The sequence below is a fragment of the Chamaea fasciata genome, unplaced genomic scaffold, assembly GCF_029207755.1.
Source record: "Chamaea fasciata isolate MVZ Bird 193981 ecotype frontalis unplaced genomic scaffold, bChaFas1.0.hap1 SCAF_1, whole genome shotgun sequence".
NCBI classification, from domain to species: Eukaryota; Metazoa; Chordata; class Aves; order Passeriformes; family Sylviidae; genus Chamaea; species Chamaea fasciata.
The window spans coordinates 120,059,526-120,085,799 of record NW_027094086.1 but is presented as its reverse complement, the minus strand read 5'-3'; the positions used below and the strand labels follow the sequence as shown (position 1 = coordinate 120,085,799).

At 41.2% G+C, this 26,274-nt stretch overlaps 1 protein-coding gene across 3 annotated transcripts in view; it reads left to right on the top strand.

Moving 5' to 3' along the window:
* The window catches only part of SNX10 (sorting nexin 10), a 34,052-nt gene extending 11,771 nt beyond the window's left edge, over nucleotides 1-22,281 (top strand). For 2 of the 3 annotated variants that reach the window (XM_066195437.1, XM_066195447.1), the window contains exons 2-7: nucleotides 3,882-3,935; nucleotides 7,920-8,006; nucleotides 10,627-10,727; nucleotides 11,315-11,413; nucleotides 19,451-19,666; nucleotides 20,110-22,281. In XM_066195437.1, the coding sequence (XP_066051534.1) occupies nucleotides 3,912-3,935; nucleotides 7,920-8,006; nucleotides 10,627-10,727; nucleotides 11,315-11,413; nucleotides 19,451-19,666; nucleotides 20,110-20,188 (606 nt within the window). In that variant the 5' untranslated portion in view covers nucleotides 3,882-3,911 and the 3' untranslated portion in view covers nucleotides 20,189-22,281. Of the gene's footprint in view, nucleotides 1-309; nucleotides 328-3,881; nucleotides 3,936-7,919; nucleotides 8,007-10,626; nucleotides 10,728-11,314; nucleotides 11,414-19,450; nucleotides 19,667-20,109 lie in introns of those variants that run through there. The other variant, XM_066195455.1, reaches the window with a different exon arrangement.
* The last annotated feature ends 3,993 nt before the right edge of the window (nucleotides 22,282-26,274 follow it).

The window sequence follows — 26,274 nt, the reverse complement described above, 5'->3', positions numbered from 1 at the left end:
ATGCAGGAAAGACTTGTAAGCATTTATAGATTCAATTTTTCTCTCACTCTTGGTCATATTGAAGCCTTGAATGAATGTTTCATTTGATACTGATGGTGGGAGCAACCTTGAAAGTGCAGCTGAGGACTTTGCTTGTGACTGGATAGTACTTTCAATCATCACCAAGGTCTAAAACTAAATCACACTTCCCCATTAAAGCCTGAAGGTGGTCATTTAGTTATATGATTAGAAATAACCAAAGATGGATGGATGGATGAGCTGACTACCAGCATTTATCCTTGAGAGGAAACACTGACCACATGGAATGCGTGAGCACTCCCAGAGCAGGTAAGGATATTTCATAGGCTACTGCCCAGTAATGAGTTAAATCATTAAATTTCAGTGCAGCTAAATGCAGCCACTGGTGAGGCAGCCAAGAGGGCTTGTATTTGTTCATGCTGTTCTTTGAGCAAGTTGACATGGTTTTTGTCTGTGCTGCTGCTTGAGTTCTCATCTTTCAGTTTGGGAGCACTGGGGGGAAATCACTTCCTCCTTTAGGAGCAGTCCATCTACATGATTAAAGGATATTTCCCTAGTAATGTTAGATTATCTGTTTTAATTTAGATTTTAAAATAGAAACTAATGTCTAAAATATGAAATAAAGTATAATGCTTGATATTATTTATCTATTACCCTTAAGAAGACCACTGCAGTTTATCTGTTTTCCCTAAGAAAAGCACTGCAGTACTTGGTTTTTTTCCTCCCTCTTCTTCCTGATTCTTTTTTAGGCACAGGAAGTATGGCAATTCATCCTACGTAATCTTCTTGCTTTTGAGTGGTTGTTGTTAGCAGTTGTGGAGCTGTTCCCTGGCAGTTTTGTTGGTTATGCAATTAAGTACCATAAAAAATACGTACTGCAAGAAGCAGCTGATATAGTAAGTATATAAAACTAATAAAGGAAAAAAGAAGTCTTCAAACTGATAATGGATCAGAAGCAGAACAAAAACATACTCAAAGCAATGTGGGGGGGGTTTCCCCAGTCTCAACAGAAAATGTTTTATCAAAACTACAGATCAACCACTGTTTTTTTTTATTCTGTTTCCCAGCACTTGTTCATTTCCCTGTCAGAGGAATTTTTGGTTAGAGTAAAAAGACCAAATCTTTCTGTTTGTCTTCTGATGGCTGTGTTTCTCCATTACTGGTATTTTGGGTAGTTTTCTCTCAAGATAATAAGATAACTTCTTAAGCAGAAGTTTCAGTGGCTTTACCGCGTGTTCTGCTTCACTGGCTTCTCTATGTGTAACAGAAGTCCCCAAATATATACCTTGCTACCAGACAGAATGTTGCATTCAGTATATTTGCAAGTGGCTGCAGCATGACTGAGCAATCTCACTGAAATCTGCAAAAAAAGGCAGATTTGGGAGGTTTGCGTTTCCATTATTGATTTTTTCCCCCAAACTACTTGATGAAAAACTGATGTAATTTTAATATTTTAGGAAGCTTTTTGGTGTTGAAATATTAATTTTTTGCCGTTAAATATTTAAAATTGTGGTGGCTCTTTGGAGTTTAAGCTGTTCTTGCTAACCTGCACCAACACATAACTTGGTCATTAGAAAAACAGATGACAAAACGAAACGTGCTATTTCAGCCTTGTCATTCGGTAGCAGTGTTAGGAATGAGATATTTTGGGCATGCATAATTCCTCACTTAAATCAGCTTAGAGACAGGAGAGAAACACTCTGCAGAATATGGTGGAATTAAGATACATAACTGGAAAACAAATTTGAATTGCCATTTTGAAAAAAGCCACAACACTTTCAGCCAGATCAGAAAGGGGGGGAAATGACATCAAACTAAATAGGTTTACAACTATACTCAGTGGGGAGAGATAGCAGAAAGAATCTTCTTCAAACAGCCTGAGCCCAACACAGTTTTGGGGTTTTTTTGTCTGTACTCCACACTTGTGAGGCTGCACATCCAGTCCTGTGTCAATTTCTGACCTCCTCACTTGGAGAAGGGCATTGAGGTGCTGGAGTGAGTCCAGAGAAGGGCAGCGGAGCTGGGGAAGGGTCTGGAGAGTGAGTCCTATGAGGAGCAGCTGAGGGAGCTGGGGGTGTCCAGCCTGGAGAAAAGGAGGCTCAGGAGAGACCTTATTGCTCTCTACAACAGCCTGGAAGGAGGCTGTAGCCGAGTAGGGATCAGCCTGTTCTCCAGGCAGGACAAGAGGACATGGCCTCAAGCTGTGCCAGGGCAGGTTCAGGTTGGACTTCAGGAAGAATTTCTTCATGGAAAGGGTTGTTAAACACTGGAATGGACTGCCCAGCCTGGTGATGGAGTCACCAATGGAGGTGTTCAGGAAACAGCTATACATGGGCCTTAGTGTCGTGGTCTAGTGCACAAGGTGGTGGTCAGTCAAAGGTTGGACTTGAGGATCTTGGAGACAACCTAAATGATTATGCGATTCCATGAAAGCTCTGTGATGTGTGCTTGTGCTCTCCTGCGAGGTAAAAATCGTTTATCTCTCTAAAAGGAAAGTTCCTAATATACTTTTGCACTAACAGCAGTTAGCACTGGTGAGCCAAATTTTTACCCCCACCTTGCAGAGATGCTTGACACTGCTGAGCCTGTGCAGCAGGAAGTGTTTGAGAGCTCTTCTATAACTTCAGCTTGGAGCATACATGTTAGTTAAGCATACATAACTGGAGTTAAAAAAAAATGGAAATTTGAGTTTTTGACATTCCTATTTTATCAGTACCATTCTAGCTATATATATATGTATAGCAGTGAAATGATGGCCTTATCTTTACGGGGATGGGAACTATACAATTGCACCCTTTAGGATGAAGTCTTATGTATGGCCATTTTTATTTGGAAACAGACTATCCTATTTTGATATGACTGACCCAATAGAAATTTGACAACAAAATGTTTGTTCCAGAATAATTTCCTGGTCAAAGAAATTAATGTGTGCTTATCTTTGTACCCTGTTTTATTAAAACGGGTGGAGTTTGTAATTTGAAAGTGTTCCTAAGAGGCATTGAGCAGGGGTAGGGTGTTCAGCACTCCTTGGCTGGGCTTGACCTAAATATGTAGATGTATAATAACAAGAGCAGCTTCAAGCTCCCTATCTCTAAACAGGAGGTGATGTGTATATAAGCTGGCAAGTAAATAAAGCTGTCCTATGTAGGTACCTGTCCTGAGCAAACTGTCCAGCTTATCAGACTGCAGATGCAGTTAAAAATTTGGGATTTTCTGTGAAAGAGTGGGTTTAAAATGTAAGTTAATGACAGGATGTTTCTACTTGGTGTAATTATAGCCTTCCCTACATGGAGGTTTGACAACATGGATGCTGTGAAATTTAGCCCAAGTTTTAGCTCTCTTGCAGGATCCAAGCAGTTTGTGTCTCGAGTTCTCTGAGTTTCAGGAAAATGGTTGAGACAGGCATTTGATTCTCTTGACTCAGATGTTTTAGAGTCTCTGGACCTCAGCTGCAGTCAGAGAGATCCGTGCTTGGGCACCTGGGAGTGAGGCACAGGCAGCACTGCCTTGGCTATGTTTGTGCACTGGGAATGCTGGCTGAGCAGGGCTGTTGGGAGGTGTGTACACAGATGAACCCTGAGATGGCTCTTGGAGCAGAGAAGAGACTTCGAAAGATGTATGAGCATCACTTGACTGTCCAGTATGACAAATATATAGAGAAGGGGACTAGCCCAGTGCTTCTCAAAAGGGATTCTTTTTAAAATTAATAAATTCTGAGATACAGGTAATGCAAACATGTTTTCTGCTATATATGGCACTAAGCCTGGCTTTTTTCACTGCCTACTTACAAAGAGCAAAAGTGATAATGATCTCTAAATAACCACTAAATACCAATCTGATGTCTGTTCTGGGTTTTTTTTCAGGTTGATTTTTTTTACTACAAACCAGTGAAGATGACGCCAAAACATGAAAAACAGGTAAGTCGTATCTAAGCTTTAATAAAAAAGGATTCAAGTTTGGCAGCTGTGAATTGAATTTCATTAAGGTTCACATGGATCAGGGAAGGTTCGTTGTATTCCTCATACTTTTAGTTGCCAGGAGACAGAATATTCTGGAACGATGCAGTGCCAGTTCCTTCTGTTAAAGTCTGATAGAAGAATCAGATGTTCATTCAGAGTAAGTGACTGTGCATAAGGGATTCAGACACTGAGACAGGAGAGAAGGATTTAGATGGAGTTTTCTTTTTATCAATTTTAGGTGTTTTATAGGACTAATGGTTGGGTCAGGCTCTGAGCTCTGATTACCAGCTCCATGGACCACACGAATCCCACTTGCATGTTCTCTTCTGCTCAGTCCAATGAGCATTAAAAGTTTCAACAAATTACTTTGTCTCAGCTCTTAGTGTCTTATTAGCCTTACTACACAGCATGTGTGGAGTGAAGATGCCAACATTCACAGCATGAAAAGTCCTATGTCCTTTATGGCTGATCTTTTTACTAACAGGCAACCTGATGGGATATACTATTTTTCTTGGAAGCTTTGGGGAAAATTACTCTTCAGGGGTCATCGACTAATTAGATGTGTAATAGGAGCACAAGCTCATCACCTGATACAGTCCTGAGCACAGACATTTGAATCAAAATGCAGCTGAAATGATTAATACAAATATTCAACCAATGCGAGATTGTTTTTATTCCTCCTTCTCGTGCTAGATTTTCCCCTCATATTAAAAATAGATATTTCCATGTCAGATTTCCTGTTTTCCTGGTAGGAAAACGTTAGAGACTTCTGAGAAAGGCACATTTTTTGTGGTCAAATTGTATATAATAAGGCCTCTGCCTTATCCTTTCCTCTGAGGAATCCATTGCATTATGCAGAAATATATCCAACAAAAGAAGGATGGACTGAGTATATAACAGCAACCTTGCAGAGGAGCATTCTGCCACCTAACTCTCCTTGGACTGTAACATAGCCTCTGTGTGAATACTGGCCTTTACTCTGGGGGTGCAAAAGCATAGGCACCTTTCCTGGCAGTGGATCATCACTTATACTAGGTGTTTAGGTCTGCTTTGATTAAAGCAATGCCGTTTTCCCAGTAGGATCTTGTATTCTGGAGAAGACTTAAAGGTCAAAAGAGAAGGAACAGTCTACATGTGCAATGCCACTGTTTGAGAGCAGCAAAATCTGTGATGGGAATAACACTTCCTGGATTCAAGAAATGAATAGGGGAAGTAACCCTAAATCTTGAGAAAGGCTGTACATTTTTATTTTTCATTTCTAATTGCTTACTGTTTATCTTGCTTCACTCTAAGTTCAGTATTGTCATTTTTTCGGTAAATAAGGGGGGAAAAAAAGGAACACCCAGTCTTCTGTTGAAATCCTAGTGTTTCAAATCAAAGCTGATAGTGACTGTGTGTGAGGGCTGCATTTTGCTGAGGTGCTGTGCTGTTCTGCAGATCATTTTTCCTCCTGGCTTTCCTGCCTAGACACTGCCTGCCACAGCATATACAGCAGGTGTCATTTCTTTGGTAGGTAGAGTCTGAAGGGTTTCAACTTCCTCCGTGTTGAAACTCAGTGACTAGTTAATTGCAAGTTAAAAGTGTACAGAAGTTTTCCAATGTAAATCTTGTGGTCTGGAATGATTTGCAAGGTAAACCATAACTAACCAACAGCATATCCAATAGCAACTTTTAGTCACAATACTTTGGTATTATAAAGGTTTGAAAGAAGTATTTTACTTTGAAAGCTAATTTGATTCTGTGCAAAGGAGAGGGTTATAGGAGGTTACTTGGAAATGGGGTAATGTGGGGAACTTGAGCAGAAGGAAAGACAAGAAGCTGATACAGCAGTAGATGAGAGGGAGGAGACAGGTCAGGTTAGAAGCAGGTTGCTTGAGGTTATGACCCCTGTGCTGCTGCAGTTGAAGGGGAGTGCTGTGTCCTGTTCAAAGCTTCTTTGCATAATTTCTCTTCTTCCAGTTGCAAGACTGATGCATTTAGTGCTCAGCAAAGGAAAGAAAATATGTTGAGAAATGGTTGCAGCTTTAGAGAATATTGGGACTCAGGGAAATAGGAATTTGGGGAAGACAAAAACTTGCAACATAAAAAGATGGTACAGTGGGCCTGAAAGTCTGCTCTACCTACCTACCTACCTACCTACCTACCTACCTACCTACCTATGTATGGTAGATATTATAGACAGTGAGGCAGGTGGGGAAAAACAACAAAAAGGTGGTGTCCTCTCCTGTGTTCAACACATTGCTGAATATCTTCTCTGGAGCAGAAATAACTTCCTCACATTTCCCACTAGTGTTTTTGTAAAAGGAAAGGCATGACCCTCAGCTGGTAGAGGTGATTAAAGCTGTGTTCATTTGTTCCTCTTGTGTCATGATGGCATGGGGTTAAGAAGCTGCAGGGGAGAATTGGCCCTCTGGTGCTCTTCAGTGAGGAAAGAAGCAGCAGGGGTGTCAGGAGCTTTTCAAATGTGCGTTCTTTGGCAAGGTATTCATGATGCTCACCAGAAGGGTAACCACCAATTATACAGAAAACACCCCTGGGACCAGGAGCTGGCCTAAGTGACATAAAACCAAAAGCTGTGTCCAGCCATCAGGCCACAGGCTCCCCATCTCTGAAGCAGTAACACCTGGAAATAAGGGAGGAAAATTATTTAATCCAGACCTTGAATGTCTCCCTGCTAGAGTGCAGTGGCTGTTAAGGAAAAAGTGTATCTTCAGTGTATCTCCACTGGAGGTCTGCAGTGCTGGTACATGCAAGTGTGTGTTAGGGGAGAAGACTTGGCTGGAGGGTAAAGCTTTTATTTCTGATGTCTTTGGTTTGGGCATAGGAAGACACATTTCAAGAGCTTTCTAGCTCAAGATTTCTTGATTTATGCAAATATGTACTAAAAAAAGGATGGTTTTTTACCAGAGACACTGTCATTCCTCCCACAGTTGATTCTTGTACCTGGAGATGTTGCGCAGTGCCTTCCTCTCAGGGGGAATATATCTACAGCTTAAAGTGATACACTTTGCTTTAAGTCTTTGCTAAGTGGTTGGCTTAGCTTTTTGGGTGAATAGCTTATTTAAGCAGCTGGAGCAGGGCAGCCTGTACGTGTGCTCCAGAAGTAGCAGGAATTTAAGCACACTTTTGACCTTAATATTTTAAAGGAATATTTTCCATCCTAGCATGAATATACAGATTTATCAGGATTTTGGGGTTTGGTTTTGTTTTTTCTACAACAAAAATTTGATCATTAGCTGAGATTATTGAGAAACGTTTAATTCTTCAGTCTCTTCCAAGTCCCATGAGTGATGCCCAATTACATTACAGTGACATCCACAGGCCCTCTCTCTCTTTTGGGATCCCTCTAAATTATTATATAAATGTAGAAATTACAAGGAAGTAAGCTAGAAATGATAACTTGACAACTTCTACAACAAATACTCTATATGATTGTCCCCTCAAAAGGGGGAATTTTGCTCTGCAGTGTAGCTGTGTTGCTTCCTTGGGCAGGTTGATGGGCAATTGGAACAGAAATGCCCTAGTGCTGGCATCTTCAGCTATACTCTTTGTCAGTGTTGATTACAAATGTGGGAAAAGCTTAAAATACCTGCCTCATTCTCCTTTACATGTGTGACTTTGGATGTTAGGTTTTTAATTCTTTCACTACCAAGATCCCATCTCCCATGCATGAAACATGTATGACTTTTCACAGGGTTACTTAATCTGAAATATTCCTTTTCAGCTAGCAGTTTGGCAGGGACTTTCCCAGACATGTGGTGTAGCTCAGATGATTCATTGCTTTATGCTTCTCCATTTATAGGATTGCAAAATTCAATAAAACAGCAGTTCAGCTTTTAATCTGACTCAGTAGTTTGTGGAACAGCAGAACAGTCAAGAGAGTCTTTAAGACTGCCTTTGTCTTCTGAAATTAATTGCTTGATTTTTATTATGCACTTACAGGAATTTGTAACTGTCTTGGTGAGAGACCCCAGGATACAGAAAGAAGACTCATGGCATTCTTACATAGACTATGAGATATTTATTCATGTAAGTACAGAAAATGTGAGAACAGATTCTTAGGGCTCTTATTGCTGTTTCTGTCCAAGCCGGGGTTGTCTTAGGGATATAAATGGAATTTCTGCTTCTGGGATGCTGGGGGCTATTATTCTCTTTTTAACAACCGGGATGCAGTGGAACAGGTAAGGTGGGTTTGCCAGTGGCTGTGTCGTAGGTCTGGCAGAGCTAGGGTTGAACCTAAGGTGTTCACATGTGCATTCCACAATGTCTTGCAACAGACAATTCTTAGCCTTTTTTATCAACTAGGAGACTGTTACAGTCAGTGATATCTTACCGTTGTAAAAGAATGTTGATGTTCAGGTATTCATGGGAAAACAACTTGCTTTTCAAGTAATTATCTGGTTATTTGTACTTTAAATTCTCCTCAGTTCTTTTTGCCAGGTTATTTGGTTGCTGCAATGTGGTTGTTTTCAGTGTACCTTGACATTCATATTACGCTAATTTAGTGGTGCTTGGATGTGTGAAGTAGTTGCATTTGGGTTTGTGATTGTAGTCAACCATATGTTAATAGAAGTGCACTTGGCATTATGGTGCTTTTGTGCCTTAAATCTGTCCTAAACATAATTTTGTTTTCTTGATTGTTCTTTGGTGGATGACATATGGAAGGCATTATCCTAGTTTGCCAAATCTAGATCCAAGGATTTTAATTGCAGTGTAAAATAGAGGTATTTGAGAGCACCAAGTGACACGGTTAATGCTTGGCACAAGACCAAAAGCATTTCCTTCCTGTGTGGAAGAGCTAAGCAGTTAGTGTACAAGAGCAAGCAGTCAAATGATGACTTATTAAATGTCTGTGTGACAAGTACTTCTCTGTGTGGCAGTGAGAGTTGTGAAACTTTTAAATTTGGAATGTTTTTCAGGTACTGCTTGCAAAGCAATTATATTTTTCATTTCTGGTAAATAGAAATTCTGTAGATTTGGCAGGGTGGATGCTGTATTACTGTTTCACAGTCATCAGTGCCCCTGAATAAAAGTGTATTAAGGCTTTCTCAGTGACTGCTGAGTTAGGGAGATGTTTAAACCCAATGTGTCTTCATTCAACTCCAGCCAGCAACTATGCACCACACAGCTGCTTGCTCACATCTCCTCTGGCCCAGCAGCAGGATGGAGGGAAGAGAATTGCAGGAGTGAAAGAGAAAACTCATGGGTTGAGATAAGAGCAGTTTAATAATTGAGATGTAGTAATAACATCATTAATAATATTAAGTAATAATAGTATTAAATAGTAAGAGTAACAATACTAATAAAGAAAATTAAAAAAGAAAAGTGGATAAAACTGTAGAAAGACTAGTGATGCAAATGAAAACGTATGCTCAGCACCAAGTAACCAGTGCCCAGCCAGTCCCTCAGTGGCAGTCCCCAGCCAACCTCCACCCTAGTTTATTGCTGAGCATGATGCCATATGGTGTGGAATATCCCTTTGGTCAGTTGGGATCCACCGTCCCAGCTGTGTTTCCTCCCAGTTTCCCATGCACCCCCAGCCTGCTCACTGGTGGGGTGGGGTGAGGAGCAGAAAAGGCCTTGGCTCTGTGCAAGCACTGCTTGGCAGTAACTAAAACATCCCCGTGTTACCAGCACGTTTTCCGCACAGATCCAAAACACAGCCCCAGCTCCTGTGAAGAAAATTAACTCTCCCCCAGCCAAACGCAGCATACAGCGATACATGACCCATTATCACTGGGCATCTCTGAAGCCATCATCAACTCAGCTTCTTCCCACCACAATGCCAGGGCTTTTGGAGACCAAGTCCCTAGGTCACTCCTACCATCCAGTCAGTGGACTCAAAGTATTGTGTCTGCCTGGCTTTTAGGCCAGCTAGGTTCCCCTTCTGCCCAGCTCTTAGAGCATTTATCTTCTTAAACTGTGCAGTATCCTGGGTGTGCTCGTCTGTTCCAGAAGGCTGTCATCTTTTTGCTCTCTACAGTCTGCACCTTGTGGCTGTCTGGAGTGATGGCTCCTGGCAGGCAGGGAGGGTGGGATGGACTGCAGGCAGTTTTCTAATGGAGTCCTGTCTGGTATGTGGGATTTCATCTAAATGTATGCTCCATGGGAAAAATTTGAAAAAAATATTTAATTTCCACAAATTGTTTCTCTTTTGATGAATTGGCATTTTCCTAGTGAACTAAAAGTGTTCTGTGGGCATATTTCCAAATGCTGCTACTTGCAGAGAGCAGTCTCATTGGTTTCTTTGGTTTGATTTAAGTAGGACTGCACACTGGAAAAATTCTGTGTAGCTATTTGCAGGATTGTAACTAGAATAGCTAAAGATCTTTTTCCCCTGCAAAGATTGACATTATCTACTGAAACCTTTTCCTGAGGTCTGTTTTTCCTGTTACTGTAAGATGTACTGTAATCCAAATCTCTTGCTTTTAAAAAGAAAGCAATGAAAAGTTTTTCCCTGAGAAGCAGGAGAAACTGTCACCAGTCCTGCCTGAGGTAAAGCACAGTCCTTAACATAAAGTGAATTAATATCAAGCTTTCCATTGGTGTCTTGAGCATTAGCATAACATCTTGGATGTGTTGTTAATATCATGCCTGCACTTTAGCTTAAGCTGATTTGCAAAGTAAATGTTTTTTTATTTCCCAACAGACAAACAGTATATGCTTTACAAGGAAAACATCCTGTGTTAGACGACGCTATCGAGAATTCGTTTGGCTCCGGCAGAGGCTTCAGAGCAATGCAGTGCTTATGTGAGCAACTTTATAGATGGCTGTTTAATAATCTGTCAGTCATGGAGGGAAGGATTGTTTCACCTTAACTCAGAGAACTGCAGAAATCAGATCTGGAAAGTATCCTGTGTTTCTTACTAGCACACGTTTATTCTGTAGAAAGCATTTTATGTGCTTTAAACCCAGAAGAATGTGGCTTGTACTTACAGCCTTTTTTTGGTGAGCCCCCCTCTAATTTGTAAGGAGACTTGATCTGTATTTTGTTTTGCTATGCACAGGTAGCAGAAATAACAATCTAATGTAGGTGTTTGTACCTCCTCTTCGTTCTTCTTTGATGTGCTTATGTCTTGCAAGCACCATAAGAGACCCAGCCAGACATGGATGCAGGCCTAACAACTGGACCAGAAAAATCAGATTCATTTATTTCCCCCTTTCAGATGTGTAAAAAGCCCTTCAGTTTCTCAGCCTTATGTTCCCGAATAGATTTCAAGAGTTTCTGGAACATAACCCATGATTCTCACATGCTTGGGGTTGGCATTTGCTTACTGCATTTTTCTCTGCTGTTTGACATTTGGTTTTAACTGTGTATTTTTTTCCTGTTTATAAAGACAGCTACCTGAACTGCCATCCAAAACACCTTTTTTCAATATGAACAATCCCAATCATGTGGACCATCGCCGTCAGGGTCTGCAAGAATTCCTGGAAAAGTGAGTACAGCCTATCCAGAGGTGTTGGAATTTCTATGAGGTCATCTATTTCTGGTTTAAAATAGCTCATCTCTGGTACTTGAGAGCCACCGTGTGGTCATCTGTACATGCTACACGTTTAGTTATATTCTTATTTGCACTGTCATAATTTGTACACGTGACTTCAGCTCTATTGGTTTTAAGGAGACTTCAGCTGGGGCTTTGCCATTGTGTTTCAATGCGCTGATTACAGATAATTGGCTTACATTTAAGTCACTTTGCAATTGCATACTAAGTTTGGGAGATCTTTCACTGTGATGTCTATTTGTAGCTTTCAGTAAGGAGCTGGATATTTTTGTACAAAGAAGAAAGCCCTCCTCCCATTATGTTCATGGAAAATCAGTGTCTTTGTGGGCTAAACCCCTGTGAGCCTGGGAAAATTCTCTAGTGAGATCTCCTAACACAAAGCTTTCCTATAATGCAAATTACTTTGTTTACCAGTCCCACTAACATAAGCAAGATCTAGCAGCTGTGACCATTTTCAGTGCAGCTGCAATCTGTATAAAATCATTCATCAGGTCTAGCTAGACTCTAACCTGAATTACAGGGGAGTAGTGTATGAGTTTCAGTACTGCATTCCTCGGTCCCACTGCTGTGACCACTTCACCTTCTGCAGTGGCTGAGCCCCTGTTGGTGTCATTTTCTGCTTTTTCTCTGCCGTTCTTGTCGTGCCCTGGCACTGCTGGTGTGAGAGCAGGCTGCTCACAGCTGCTGGGGCAGGAGCTGTGTGTACCTCTGCTGGCTGCCTTTAGCTGCTGCTTGGGGTGAGGGCGTGGTGAAAGGCTGCAAGTAGAGACTATTCATCTTCTTTCCAGTCAGTGTATTATAAGCCTCCATAACAGACAACAAATCATTGGTCCCGAGGTATATTTGTTAGGCTTAGCAGCTGAAGGCAGGGACAGCTAACTGCTGCAGGAATAATATTCTGCATGCAGTTATATAGGATCTGTGGCCAAAAGGTCAGCCAATAAATACTGGCTGAAGGCACGTGAGACAGGGGAGAGAAAGCAGAAAAGGATTAGAGGGTATTTTTACACCTCAGGAAAGAAAAGCAGTGAAATGGAAGGGCTGTGCTCCTAGAAGCATGTCAATGATAATATGAAGAGTGTGGTAGCTCAGGTTCCTGGGTCTGAGCAGTTCTGTCTTACCTGTGCTGCCCCATGGAGTAGTGCATTTTAAAATACACTGTAATTTTAAAATGGCAAAGAGGTCAGTCTGGTAACAAGGTATATCAGCATCAGAAATGTTTACAACTGCTGTCTGCACTTCAAAAGGCAAACCAGAAAGGCAGATTATCTTAAAAGACATCCTCATGCTCCAATTTTGTGGATGACTGTAGCTTAAATGAGTACTGACAGCAGAAAATGACAGCATGTGGAGCATTTCATCATGCTGCTGTTAGTCCAGGAGTGAGAAAAGAGGCAACTCAACTCTAATGTAATGATTTAAATGTTTGAACTTGAGTGCAGGAAAGGTGTCAACCTTCTCTGAGCCCTGGGGAGCAATTGGAAGGAATTTACAGAGGTTGTGTTGAGATGCACTGGCCTGGCACCTTATTGTACCGTTGCCCTCTGCTGGCTGGCCCCGCTGTGCTGCTGCTGCTGCTTACTGAAGGCATCTTCCTATTGGCTCAGCCACGCTGCCATGATGCTTTTCCCCCTCCCTCCCTCCCCCCCATTTTATGACTCTGAACCAAAGGTTATGATTCTTTTTCTGAAATTGAATTCATGAATTTGTGGAACTCCCTAACGAGAATTAGTATAAAATATATATATAGGCCTATGTATAATATGTAGGTATAATATACATTTATATGTAAAGTATACATATATATTCTGTATATTTGTATGTTCTAAATGTACAATATACATGGATATATACATGGATTATTATTATTATTATTACAATATACATGGATTATATACAATGGATATTGTATATAATACACATACTTTACTGAAGCTCTGGGTCTGGATGCTACATGTTCTGTGGGGTGGCAAAGCCAGGTGAAGCAGGACCTTTCTGATACATTAGAAGTGTGGTTCCCTGACCCAAAAATGCTAAGCTGGGAGCTCTATTCACCCCAGCAATGACAGCAGTCACTGTGCACAAGCTCACAATCCTACTAGTGTTTCTTTGTGGCAGTGGGAAGAAATAGGATTCAAGCCTATGTGGGCCTGTCTCTGGAGAGGTTCACAGGTAACATTATTAAATGCCTGCCTGTGATGCAGGAATCCCAGGTGTTATCAGGATCCAAAACATCTCTGACAAGGGGGTTTAGATCTTTCAAAGTCTTGGTTTGTGCCCTGTGCCTGTATGACCAGAGGGTTTGTGCCCTGTGCCTGTATGATCAGAGTGCTGTAGTGCCTGCCTGTGCAGGAGCCATGTGCCTGAGGAGCAAGGACTGAGCAGCTGGAGGCTCTCTAGTGCTCAGCTTCTGGCCCTGGGAACGCTTCCATATTGCCTGTACATGCAATATGGATTGCTGGATGGCTGCAGGGTGCTGTTGTCCTTCCTCACTTCCCACTCCAGGGCGAGTTAGCACAGGGCACAGTGTGTACTTAGGGCCTTTGTGAAGCCTCGCCATGCTGAGCACAGTAGCGTAAGAATTAGGCCAACAGCTGGGAAGTTAAGCACTAGACTTTGGTGAAATCTGGGAACAGGTGTCCCATTTTGATTTGGTTTTACTGCACAAATTCAGGGTAAGATCTACTCATCTTACAGGTTATTATCTCTGAGTGATGAAGAGCTATAAAGCTCACTTCTTGTCTGGGTATAATTTAATATTTCAAGAGGCCATTTGCATTAACGGAAGTCAGCTAGCCCCTTTTCAATTATGAATTACTTTGTAAGAATAAGGAAAATTACGTGTTTTTCCTGGTAAGTATACTCATCCTTTAGGGATGCCTGTAAATTCACAGGAAAAGTTTATTCTTAAACTAGAGGCCAAAATTAAAACACTATCTTTAAATTTTAGCTTCTGTAAGATTTTCTTTGCTTTCATCTCTTTCTAGCTGTGCAGGTCTAACTTTGGGATTTAGATTACCCTCACAGAAGATCAATTTGGTTTGCTCATGAGAAAACTAATTAACAAAGCCATTTTGAATGAAGTTGAGTTCAGTTGATGACTTTTATTGAATATAGTCGGATCCCAAAAAATGGGATTTAGGGAGAAGGATTACTCTTAAATTACTTTTCAGACATCCAGTTTATGATGGGGTGGAAGAGACTGAGAGTTTTGAGAAATGAAATGCTTGGATCCACAGGGAACGAGAGAGGGCATCCACAGTGTTGCTGCTGCAGAGGGCTATGCATTGGGGTTGCTTGGTGCTAGAGTGAGAAAGCCCCTCAAAATTCACCTGCCCAAGGCAGAGCCATTTTCTGAAGGTGTCAGGTGTTTTGCCCTTTTCCTTCCACCTCCTTGCCTTTTCCACTGCAGTCCCACAAGCTGCAGCTGGTGCAGGGTCAGAGGTCTCTTCTGGGGGTGTCTCCACTGGGTGCTGTCTCAGGGATGTGGAAAGCGGGAGACTGGCTCCAAAAGGGATGGATGCCAGCTTGCCTCTTCCAGGGGCTCAGGCCAGGAGCATTGGTGGTTGTAGGGCAGGTGGAACCACCTTGGGCAAGTTGCCTCTCTACAGTGGAGCCTTGCTGCCATTTCCTATCTGGTGAGGCAATCGTGTAGCAGGCACATGTGGCCCAACCTTCTTGTAACCGCACGCATTATCACATACCCAACAGTTGCTTCACAGTTGCTTGATATCAGTAACATTTCCTCCCTTATAAAAAGTGAAGGAGGAAACACAGCTTTTTAAAAGAGGAAACTGGGGCTTTGTTTGGTGTGGGCTGGGGCTGAGGGGCTGGATGCTCAATAGAGGGCACCACAGCACAGGCTGTCATCCCCTGTCTCTCAGCTCCTTGGGTTTTTCCCTTGCTTTCCGTGATCTCATGTAAATGGGCAGAGTAAATTTGTCGAAAACAAAATCGGAGTGTTAACCTTCCACACACATTCAAGTGTGCATCTGTCATTGTATTAGGTTACAGTAGATACAGGAAATCTTTAGTTAGGATTAAGTTGTACTGTTCAGCCATATGTTGTTTTTCTCCAGCAGAACAGTGTATAATATACCTAATAAAATCATGTTGAAGAAAACCAGATTTTGGACCTTGTCCAAATAAGAAAAAACACATGTTTTTTCTTCTGTAAATATTTTTGCCATAACACAGGAAAAGAGAAATATTCCTCATATAGTATCCAGCATTTCCTCAAAAATGACATTATTTCTTCTGCTTGTGATGTTTTTCAGTCTTGCTTTTTTAAAGGTCTAGAGATCACAAGCATTTACTGAAAGCTTAGAAAGATTCACAAGGCTGTGAATAAAAAATTATTTTATTATCTCTAATTCTAACGTCGAGCCTTATCCTGCAGCCCCCTTAATCACGTAAGTAGTCATTATGCATGTGAGCAATCTGGCCAAGAGGAGTGAAATCTCTGACAAGTAATGACTACTGATGGGATCAAGACTTGCAGGGTTTAGCCTTTTCGTTCTTCTTGCAGGCGTGCACAGGAGGTCTGTTGTTCTCTTAAATGTGCTCCGTCAGTTTATAGGAATTATTACGGTGAGCCGTGACTCCTCCAGTAGCGCAGCAACAGCGAGTGCTGATTTACATCACTGCGAGCACAGCCCTGCCTGGCACTGGCTGCACTCAAAGTGTTGGAGAAGCACTGGGAGCGCTGCTGCTTGTGTTGAGACTGCGCACGCGTCCAGCCTCCGCAGACACATCTGAGTATTAATGTTGTGACACTCCTCCCTTCCTCTTGCCTTTTTAATTTGTTAGGTGGTAGCTTGTAATTTTCATTTTTTAAGTCTTTGTCGCCAAGTCTGCTTTTCAAATGTACAGCCCTTCACACAGTGAGCCCCCAGGACAGCAAAAGCGCCAGAGAGCAACTGCTACACCAGCACTTAACGATACCAGTACCATCTGGTGACAAATGTAGGGGTATTCCCTTGAAGAAAGAGTATTTTGAACAAGAGAGCATAATACGTATGGGCAGTGCTGAATCTATTGTTCATTTCGATTGCTTGAAGCATGCAGTTAAAAAGCAGTCTAACCTGTTGGTTCAGAGGAGGCGGGAAAAGCAGCAGTTATTTTTTAATTAAGAGGAAACAAATTCTTCAAGGGTACAACCAGGTAAAAGGTGCTTGTATAGTTGCTTTCAGGATAGTTTTAAATGACTTGCAAAATGCATTGAGTGTTTGGTCTCAATGCGAGCACATAGTGAACACACACATATCTACATATATGATTATATGAGTGTAGGTGTGATTAGCTTCATGAACATCTTTCCATTGCTGCGCCTTGGTTTCCCTTCCCTCCCTTCACCTCCAGATGGCACTATGAAGCAGAAAAGAAAATTACTGTGAAATAATGAGTCCAATGTAAAGTAAAATTGGAAATTGAATTATAGCTGCAGAAAAAGGACAGTAGCCTTGAGGTCCTGATCAGTCTGTACTCTTATCACTTTTGTTTGCTGTTCCATGTGTTAGGTTACTGCCGAGTTAATAACAGTGCTTTAGCAGTTCAAGGCTTAGCAGAATTGTACTGGACATGAAATAAAGCTAAAATGAATTTGTGTCCAATATCATTGACATTAGTGCTCATTACTTCTCTGGTGTAATGCCTCAAACCATCTAAAATCAATTTTAAAGATTACCCGTTATTCTATAAAGAAAATAAAATACATTTCAAACAGCAACAGAGCTGTAAGTGTAGTGTAATCTCATGAACAGTTAGTTACTCTTGTTTTCACTGGTTGGCAGGAAACTTTTGATGGTACAGCAAGAGGAAAATCTTTGAAACTAAATGCCATTCACAGAATTTAATGACTTGGCTTTTTGCTGTGTTACTTGGCATTAGGCACGCAAATGTTAAAATTGCAGAAATGTGCATCCCCTCGCCGTGCCTGGGAAAAACAGTAACTGTATTAGTTACTCTACAGGAAACTCCAGCACATTATTTTTCTTTCGTTTTTTTCTTTTTAAGAGAAATAGAAGGAGCATATTTACTCTTCCAATTGCATAAACTATAAAAGTGGATTTATTGTCTGGAATGATACCTCTACTTTTTGTTGCCATGTTTGTCTTTGTTTGGAATGTGGGTCTATCAAGAGTCAAGGCTGAAATCCTCTTTTAGTGGCTGCTGAATGATGGGTTTTCAAACTGTAATCATGAAGCTGTTGCTGTCAAGGTGCGTAGACCTGTAAATTCTGTTTTGAATCTTTTTTACACAGCCTTTGCTGGATTTTAGACTACAAAGAAGTTTTTCTGTCTATTAATACATTGCACACATTGATTTTACAGATGTCTGTTTGCTCTTAAAATTGCAAGAATTCGGATTGGACTAAAAAGGCTTTCTCTGTGTATGAAAGTGTGCTTATTTTGAACTTCAGCGAAATCTGGTCTTTCTGAGGCTCAATTTCACCCACACCTGGTAGATCATTAGGGTCATTGGAGGCATTTCCTCATTGGAAGGTGGAAGAGTTGGAGTTGTTTGGTTGAGATTGTGTATTCACCTAGGCAAATGAAATGTGCATGCACACAAGTATCTTGTGGTTTCATGTAGATATCTCTTACTACTTATTTTAATTTGACAGATTTTTATGGGCTTGAATGAAGCCAGAAATCCTTTTGTGTGTTTATTAGATGTTATTGTAATGTTGGCTGCTTTAGCGAACAGTTTTCAGAACGTATTTGTGTTTAAAACGTTACAGTCCAAACACACCATTAATCTTATTCAAGAGAAGGAACTAATCAGTTACACTTTTCATTTTAGTCAGAGTACCTTTAAAACGCAATATTTCTTTCTGCTCTTACTAGTTCTTACATTAATGTCATCTCTTGTTTCCTGTTGCACAGCAATGACTTTTTTTGGTAAAAACTGTAGCCTAAATGGGTATAAATAGGTAAATACTGACTCTGAGTAGCTTTGAGTTCTTTAAAGATACTTTAATAATTTTCTGTGGAGCATTCTTTGGCATGGTGATAGCCTCTGATGTCTTTATTACATGACTGAAACGACACACATAAATTGAAGAAATTTCTTGTTAATCACTCTAGGATTCGTATAGTAAAGAACTTCTTTAAAGAAATGTTGAAGAAAAGTTGTGTATCTTTTTTTAAAAAATAGGGATGATGATTCTTAATCCTCAGACCTTGAAGAAGTCTCTCTACAACTTTCTATGTTACTGGAATGTATTGTATTTTGTTTACTGTCACATGTTTTAAGGAAATACTCTGTGCTAAATTTATTTGGAGACTTAATTAAAAATATATAGGAACCAAATTTTAAAACTGATTTTTGAAAATAATAGCTGGAATTAGATAAAATTTTAGAGTCCCTGAAAACTATCTGCAAGTAAATTAAAACCAGCGTTCAGTATTAGCATTTTCATTCTAGCTTAAATATACAGATATTTGTAACAGTGTAAATAATTTTGGCTAGTGTTGGCTCAGTTGTTGACAGGTATTCCAAAAGTCCTGGTGTTGCACATGTATGAAGTCTGTTTTGCCTATGCACTGTCTCTCTAAACACTACTCCACCAAACAAATCGGTGACTTGGAATTTTTAAAACAGTTTGGCTATTAAAAAAAAGAGGCCAAATTTTTGTAAGAGTATATGCCTCAAAATCATTAATTGATCCATGTGGTAATAGCAGATGGTTAAATGGAGGAAATGTCCTTGAAGTTATTCTAATAGCAGATGTGTCTAACTATTAGCTTCATGTTTTGACTCACCTAAAATTCCAAATAATGTAATAAGAAAGTAACATGCACCTAATCATTTTAATATGTTCATTGCCTTCTGTTACTGATTTAGGATTCATCTGAAAACTTTAAAAGCAGGACATCATTTAGAATTTGTCCTGGGAAAACACTTTAGAATACCTATGTGTCTGTGTGCAGGCCATATATAAACATTTTCCTTTTTTTTCTTTTTCAGGATCCTACAAGATGCATTATTGCTCTCAGATAGTAGGCTTCACCTCTTCTTACAGACTCAGCTAAGCCCAGAAGATATGGAGGCCTGTGTGTCTGGACAGACCAAGTACTCTGTTGCTGATGCGATTCACAGTTTTGCCTCTCTGAACAGACGTTTTCCTATAGAAGATGAAGAGAGAAAAAAAGGAAAAAATGATGCAGACTCTGATTCAGAGAGGTGATTTGTGTATATCCTTACTTTCTGAGATTATATATCCATACATACGCACGCACATGCTTCACTTTTTTGTTGATGTAATACTAAGATAATGAAAAAATTAATTGACTGAGATTTTATTGAGCTGTGACAGCTCATCATAGAAGTCTTCACACACACCTCCACACTGAATTAATGAATGCAGTAGAAATTCAATTATCTGCATTCTGATTATGTGAATTTCATTTAGTCAGACTTGAATTATTCGCGTTTAAATTATCTTGCTAAAAAAATATCCAACTGCACTCCAAATGGCTAATTAAAAGTCCAAATTTCCTGTCTCTCTTTGTGACTGGAGATAATTAAAGTTCTCCTCTGTTACTCAGGCTTTGAGTGTGTTGTGAAAACCAATTTCCTCCTTTTATTTTTTTTTTTCTTCTCCCCCCCTCTCCCCTTTTCTGCAGTTCATCCTCCGGGCTCGGACCTAGTGATGACAGCATTTCATGTGGATGTAAAGCAAGCCCAGCTTCTGAAGAACCATGAAAAATCATTCCTGTATTGCTACCTTAAGGACAGTACGGAGCAGTTTCTGCTTTGTTTATTGGTTATGTGTACCAGACAAACAGGGCTGTCTGGTAACGTGTACCTAAAAGACCCGTCATTAATGCAACCATATGTCCTTACAAAATACTCAAAACAGACCTTGATACAATCTTTTTGGTGATTTTTTTTTTTTAATGTATCTTGGTGCAGGTCTACATACTACCTATTTATGTTTTTGTGACTATTAAAATCCCAGTATTGGGTGACTTGTGCTCTTCTGATATATGTGGCAGTTTAAATAATTCCCTCAGTGAGTGCATGTCTCGGATTTGAAAAATAAAGATAACTTAATTCCTCATCTTAAAAGTTGGTATATCATATCAAACATATTCAAAGCATCTTTTAGTCATTTGCATCAGGGAAGTTTCATCTTTAGAAGTCATTTGACATTGGTGATGAAATTACACACCCCACCAAGGTACTCACTTTTTAAAGTAGCTCAGCAACATCAGCAAAACAACATTCGTACCAACTATATGCTGCTGACAATTTGAGATATAAATACATCTTCCTCTGGTCCTTCTGTAATGTTTATGGAAAGACTGGTTTTATCATGCATAAGTACTGAAGGCAAAAATTCTTGAGCATGGTTGCTTAGAAGTTGAGAAATATAAATAAAAGTTACATCATTTCTAGGCTTGCTGGAGATTCTCAGCTCCCGGGGAATTATTTCCATTGAAAATCCTGGATGAGGTCCATCGAAACCAATGGCTGAATTTTGCACTGACCTCGCTAGGGCCAGGATTTCACCCAGCATGTTTAACTTCAGGCATCTATATTTGAAGGTGCTGGTAGAGGTGTATTAGTTCAGCAGCTGAACTGGGGAGTATCTCCCTCTGTGAGATGATGATAATCACATAGCTCTAACTCCCTGCATGGATGTGGCCCTCTCCACTCTCTGTGAGTAAGAGGAGCTGCTGATTTCATTGTGGCTGTAGTTACCACGTTGGAATATTGACTTTTTCACAAACAAAAGGCAGGGTTGAACACAACTTCTTAACCACCAACACTTATTTTGATTAAATGTCAGTTTTGCTCTTTATTGTTCACAGCAGCTGCGTAGTGTCTTGTCCCAGATTCTGTCAAAGGAATATGTTTCACTGTGGTGTTGTATTTATATTTGACATTTAACTGCTATTAAAAAGAGCTAGGGGGTCTGATCACCCCAGCACAGCTCCCATTAACTTCAGTGCGGTAGTTACCGGCCCAGAAATGGATATAAATACGTGCCTTTTTTTTCCCCTTTTTAAAGAAATCTGAGGTTACTTTCAAAGGAGCATTTTAAACCTGTGAATTACAGAAACAATAGATTATTAAATAGACAGCTAGTAAGGGGTAGCATAAACGTGTGGGCTTGCTTTTTAAAGGTATCCAGCTGGGAATCTGTGTAATTTTAGGAACAGGTTTTAATAGCCTGAAAATAACATCTTTTAGGTAACTACTTTAAGCCACCGTATTTTGTTGATGGTAGCACTCTGTAAGATAAATATCTGTTTTTCTTTTTGCTGGATCGTACTGAATTGCACAAATGTATCTATTCACCATCTCAGCTTGTCTGTGAGTTAGCAGCAACACTATTTTTAATGTAAAAGTGATAATGTTTAATTAAAGCAACAAGTTATCACTAAAAGTAGCTTAAAAATACCTGTTACTGCCAGTCAGAGATTTTGATTACTTGATTTTTTTTTCTATATTTTTTAAGATGGCACATTACAAAAATATTGTTTAGCAAATTTATTTAAAAGGTGGGGAGGATTTAAAGACAGAAACTGGAGTAATGTTGAGAAGGATATTACCATTTTTATTTAAGACAGTGTAGGGTTTTGTTTTGTATAAAAGATTGAGCTAAACTCTTGAAGCACTTTACAGTTCTGGCTTACTAACATATCCCCAGTATCTGACAAAAATTACAGAAGCACAAGGTTTGGAGAGCCTTTGTGGCTGATTTTATTTTTTAATTCTTGGAGCTTATTAGTATGCCAGTGAGTGTTTTCCAAATGAAGATGTTTCTGAAATAAATATTTGTTTTTTAATAGCTCTATTGTTATTCTCTTACTTTCTTCATCATTCTGTTAAAAAAATCTAAGACTACTATAACTTTCTTCTCTTCTTTGACAGAAATTTGTTCAAATATTTATCTTTTGAATGTTGTTTATGTAGCTAGTGTTACTAAAATTTTTCTTGTTAATGGGGGAGGGAAAGTACTCCATGCTCCCTAGTATGTCTTCTTCATGTATCAGCTGTATATAATCTCCTATAAAGGCTTTAAGGCATTTTGTTTCATTGGAACTTAAATACAACTTTTACAAATGTAAATGTTAAACAAAAAATAATTTTAATGTATTTTATTACTTTAATGATTTGGTAATTTTTCAACATTTTGATATACAGTTTGATGAGTTGATCACTGGTATTTTGATTCTTATTTTTTAGTTCTGAATAATGTTGACATTTCCTGCTAGCTTTTTTTTTTTTTTTTTAAAGCAGGATAATACCTAATTTATAAATTAGAAGTAGTAATCAGATTACATTATATCTAATTGCAATAATTCTGCATTCAAAAGCTTTTCTTCATCTTTTGCTTATAGCTTTACATCCTCATTTTTATGATGATTTCTTAAAAGCTTTTAAGTAATTAAATAAAACAAGTTATTACTCTCTAGCTCATGTTTAAACCTGACAGTGAGGTTTCCTTTATTTCAATATCAATATCCTAATCACTTTCTGACTTACCATGTGTAATTTACTGTTCTGTTATTTTTGTAATGTGTGTTTATGTATACATACATATATGTGTGTGTGTGTAGGTATATATACACACTGTATATGTTGTGTTTGGGTTTTGACTTCCTTACATCTTCTACAAAAAGAATAGCAAAGAAACTCCACAAAGATGGTGTATTTGGAGTGAAAATTGTTGTTCACATCACAATGTATTTCGGTAAGCACTGAGAGAAATTTATACTCTAAATCCCACACTGTAGAACAGTGCAAACTTCAGTGTCCACGCCTTTTTTTGACAGGTGACATACAGAATTTGTTTTCCAGATGAATATTTAAATTTTACATAGTTAATATGAATTATTAAACAAATATGTTTGTGACTTGCTCTGTTATACACGGTATGGATAAGAAGAATAAACCTTGTATGGTCCTGTGTCGTTTCCCTTTAATTGCAGGACTAGGCTCAGGGCTAACGACCGGGGGCTCTACTTTTCTTCCCTAGCTTTTAACAAGGTGGCAAAAATTTCACGAAAGGCCTAAAAGCTTTAGGAAATTATTACACAATTAATCTCTGCTTCGCTGTTAAAACTGGGCCATAACGGGTTAAGCAGCTTCTTCGCCTTCTGGGACAAAACCTCCTTAGGAATTAATTCAAGTGGCCTCGTAGAACAGAAATCGAACTGTGGCCTTGGGGCCCGCTTTTGGCTTGCGGGGCGCCCGTGGACGCTCCGCGGCTGTGGGTGCCGTGCGCCCACCGAGCGCTCCGGCAGCGCCGGCTGCCCGCGGGGCTCCGCCGCCCAACGAGCGGCGAGCGGCCGGGAGGACTTAAAAAAGGAGGAGAGGGGGAAAAAAAGAACAAAACAACCAGCGGGGGGGGGCGGGAAGGGAAAAGGACGGCAGCATCCCAGATCGCGCTCCCCGCTGCGCCCCGGCCCGGCCCTTCCTCGCTCCCTGCCCTGCCTTGCCCCGGGGCCGCGGAGCGGAGCGGGGCGAGAGCCTTACCTGGGGCCGCCGCGCTCTCCGCCCCGCTCCGCCCCGCGCCCGCTACTCGGGGAGCGGGGCCGCCCAGCCTTCATCCGGTAACTCGTGGCAACCGCAGCCCGTGGCAACGGCGGAGGGGGAGCCGGGGCGGGGGCGGCCGCCCACGCTGCCGCAGCGCTCCCTCCCTCCTTCCCTCTCTCCCTCCCTGCCTCCCTCCCTGCCGCCCCCGCGGAAGGAGGGGCCGCGCCCGCCTCGCGCCGCGCCCGCCGCACCCGGCAGGGGGCGCTGTGCGCCAGCGGGAGGCGCCGCCGGGCGGGGCGGGGCCGGGGCGGAGCGGGCGCGGCCCCGCGCCGAGAGCGCGCTTCGCATCCGCGGCTTTCCGCGGGGGCGGTCGAGCGTTTTGGGGTCATTTCAGGGGTTTCCTGCTCCCCACCGGCTCCCCCTCCATCCCTGAGCCCCTCCCGCAACCGCGCAGCTCCACAGCCGGGCAGAACGGGGAGGTGGCGCCCACCGCGCTGGGGATGGGCGCAGGCGGCGCGGCGGGGGCTACACCTGCCGCCCCACGGGAAGGCCCCCGCCGCCCCCCATCCATCGATCCCCACGGCTCCGCCGTATTTTGGAAGTGCATTTTACTATTTGTTAATTATTTGTATTTTTATACAAAGGCAATTAGGGCCCAGCGCAGAGGCCAGGCATGACATTTGCCGGCCTCGGTGGCAGGTAGGCTGCTCCGAAATGGAGGCCTTTCTGCGGAACAGCAAGAGCCAAAAGGCCTTGTGTCACCCAGTTATGTAAGACACAATCTCGCCTGAAAATGCACAATGAATCGGGAAGGATTTATGTAATTAATTGACCAGTCTTAACCTGTTATCGTGATGTAAGGAATTTGGAACTCATTAATTTGGGCCCTGACAGATTTCATATTAGAGCTGGCAAATATGGATTGAGCCTCTTATTCTTGTAGCAGCTGGAATTTCCATGACAGTGAGGATTAGTGAAGAAGACCTATTGCTCAAGTCAAACTGCCTCTTTTGTAATCAGCAGCCCTGCTCTGCATTAAAGGGGTAATGGGAAAGAGAAAAAAAAAATAGAGGAAAAAAAGCAGAAAGGTATTCATGTGTGGAGCGGAGCAAAGGAGGGAGAAGAGGGATGTATCCTGGACAGCACAGGCAGCAGAGCGGAGTTTTCCCACCTCCATGGCAATGAAAATGCCACAAAGGCAGCCCTGGGGTGATGGCAAGAGAAAGTGCCTGGAGGACAGGTCTGTGCCATCACCATGGCCCTTGCTGCCTCTCAGGCTGACCTTCAGATGGACCCTCCCAGGAGCCACTGAGCACTTGGTGCTGCAGTGTCAGAGGTTCTGGGAACACGGTCTGGTCTGCCAAGAGCTGGAGGCACTTAGGAGAAGAAGGGTTTGGGTCATGATCCTGGGGAAGGCAGGACTTGGAGGTCTTTCAGCCTGGACTGTGAAAAGGGAAACTCATGGGGAAAAGGATGCTTGTGGTGGGTAAGAGCTGGATCCAAGGACAGGCCTCCATGCAGTCATGCCAAGGGTGACTGCGCATGATATGTATGCCTCAACGTCCCCGGTACAAAGACAAGGAAGAGTAAGAGAAGTCCCTTTGTCTGCTGCTTTGTGACAGCCTCTCAGTTCAGTTTTTCATGGTGCCTGACTGCGGAGTGCCCTCATCCCATTATCACTTCTTGGCATTGATGTGGTAGTAATAACATTGAGTGCAGTCTGTATGGAAACAGTCTAGGAGCTTATATTTTCTCTCCTGGCAACCTGTTAATGACTGCCCTGGTAGTGAGTACAGTTGTTAGCAATGACATTAAAAGGTTTTCATGAGGCCTCATAATATTTCTACATGCTAAGTGTTTACCTACTCTTGTGATAAATGCCATGCAGAAATGGAGGAGTGTTTTTCCTTTTCTCATCTTTTCCTTGCTTTATGCCATTTGGCAGTTGAACATTTCCCCTTCACAACTGCTTAGATCCTCCATTTGCTGCTGTGAGAAGAAGGGAAAAGTCGTAAAACAGGGGTATGGGCAGTAAAACGATGATTGTTTGCAAAGACTGTAAAGTCAAATGCAATTTAAAAATAAAACACAGCTAATAAAGCATATGTGGCTATTATCCTCTGGACATCTTTGACCATATACATATTGGCCTTGATGTCCATCATTGTATAGCGATAATTAGTGAAACCTGGCAGTAAAGCGTATTCAGTCCTAAATTTGGACCAATAATCTTGATCATAGCTCTGATCTTTTTGATATTTAAAATAAAAAATAAAAAAACCCCAGACCAATAGATTGCC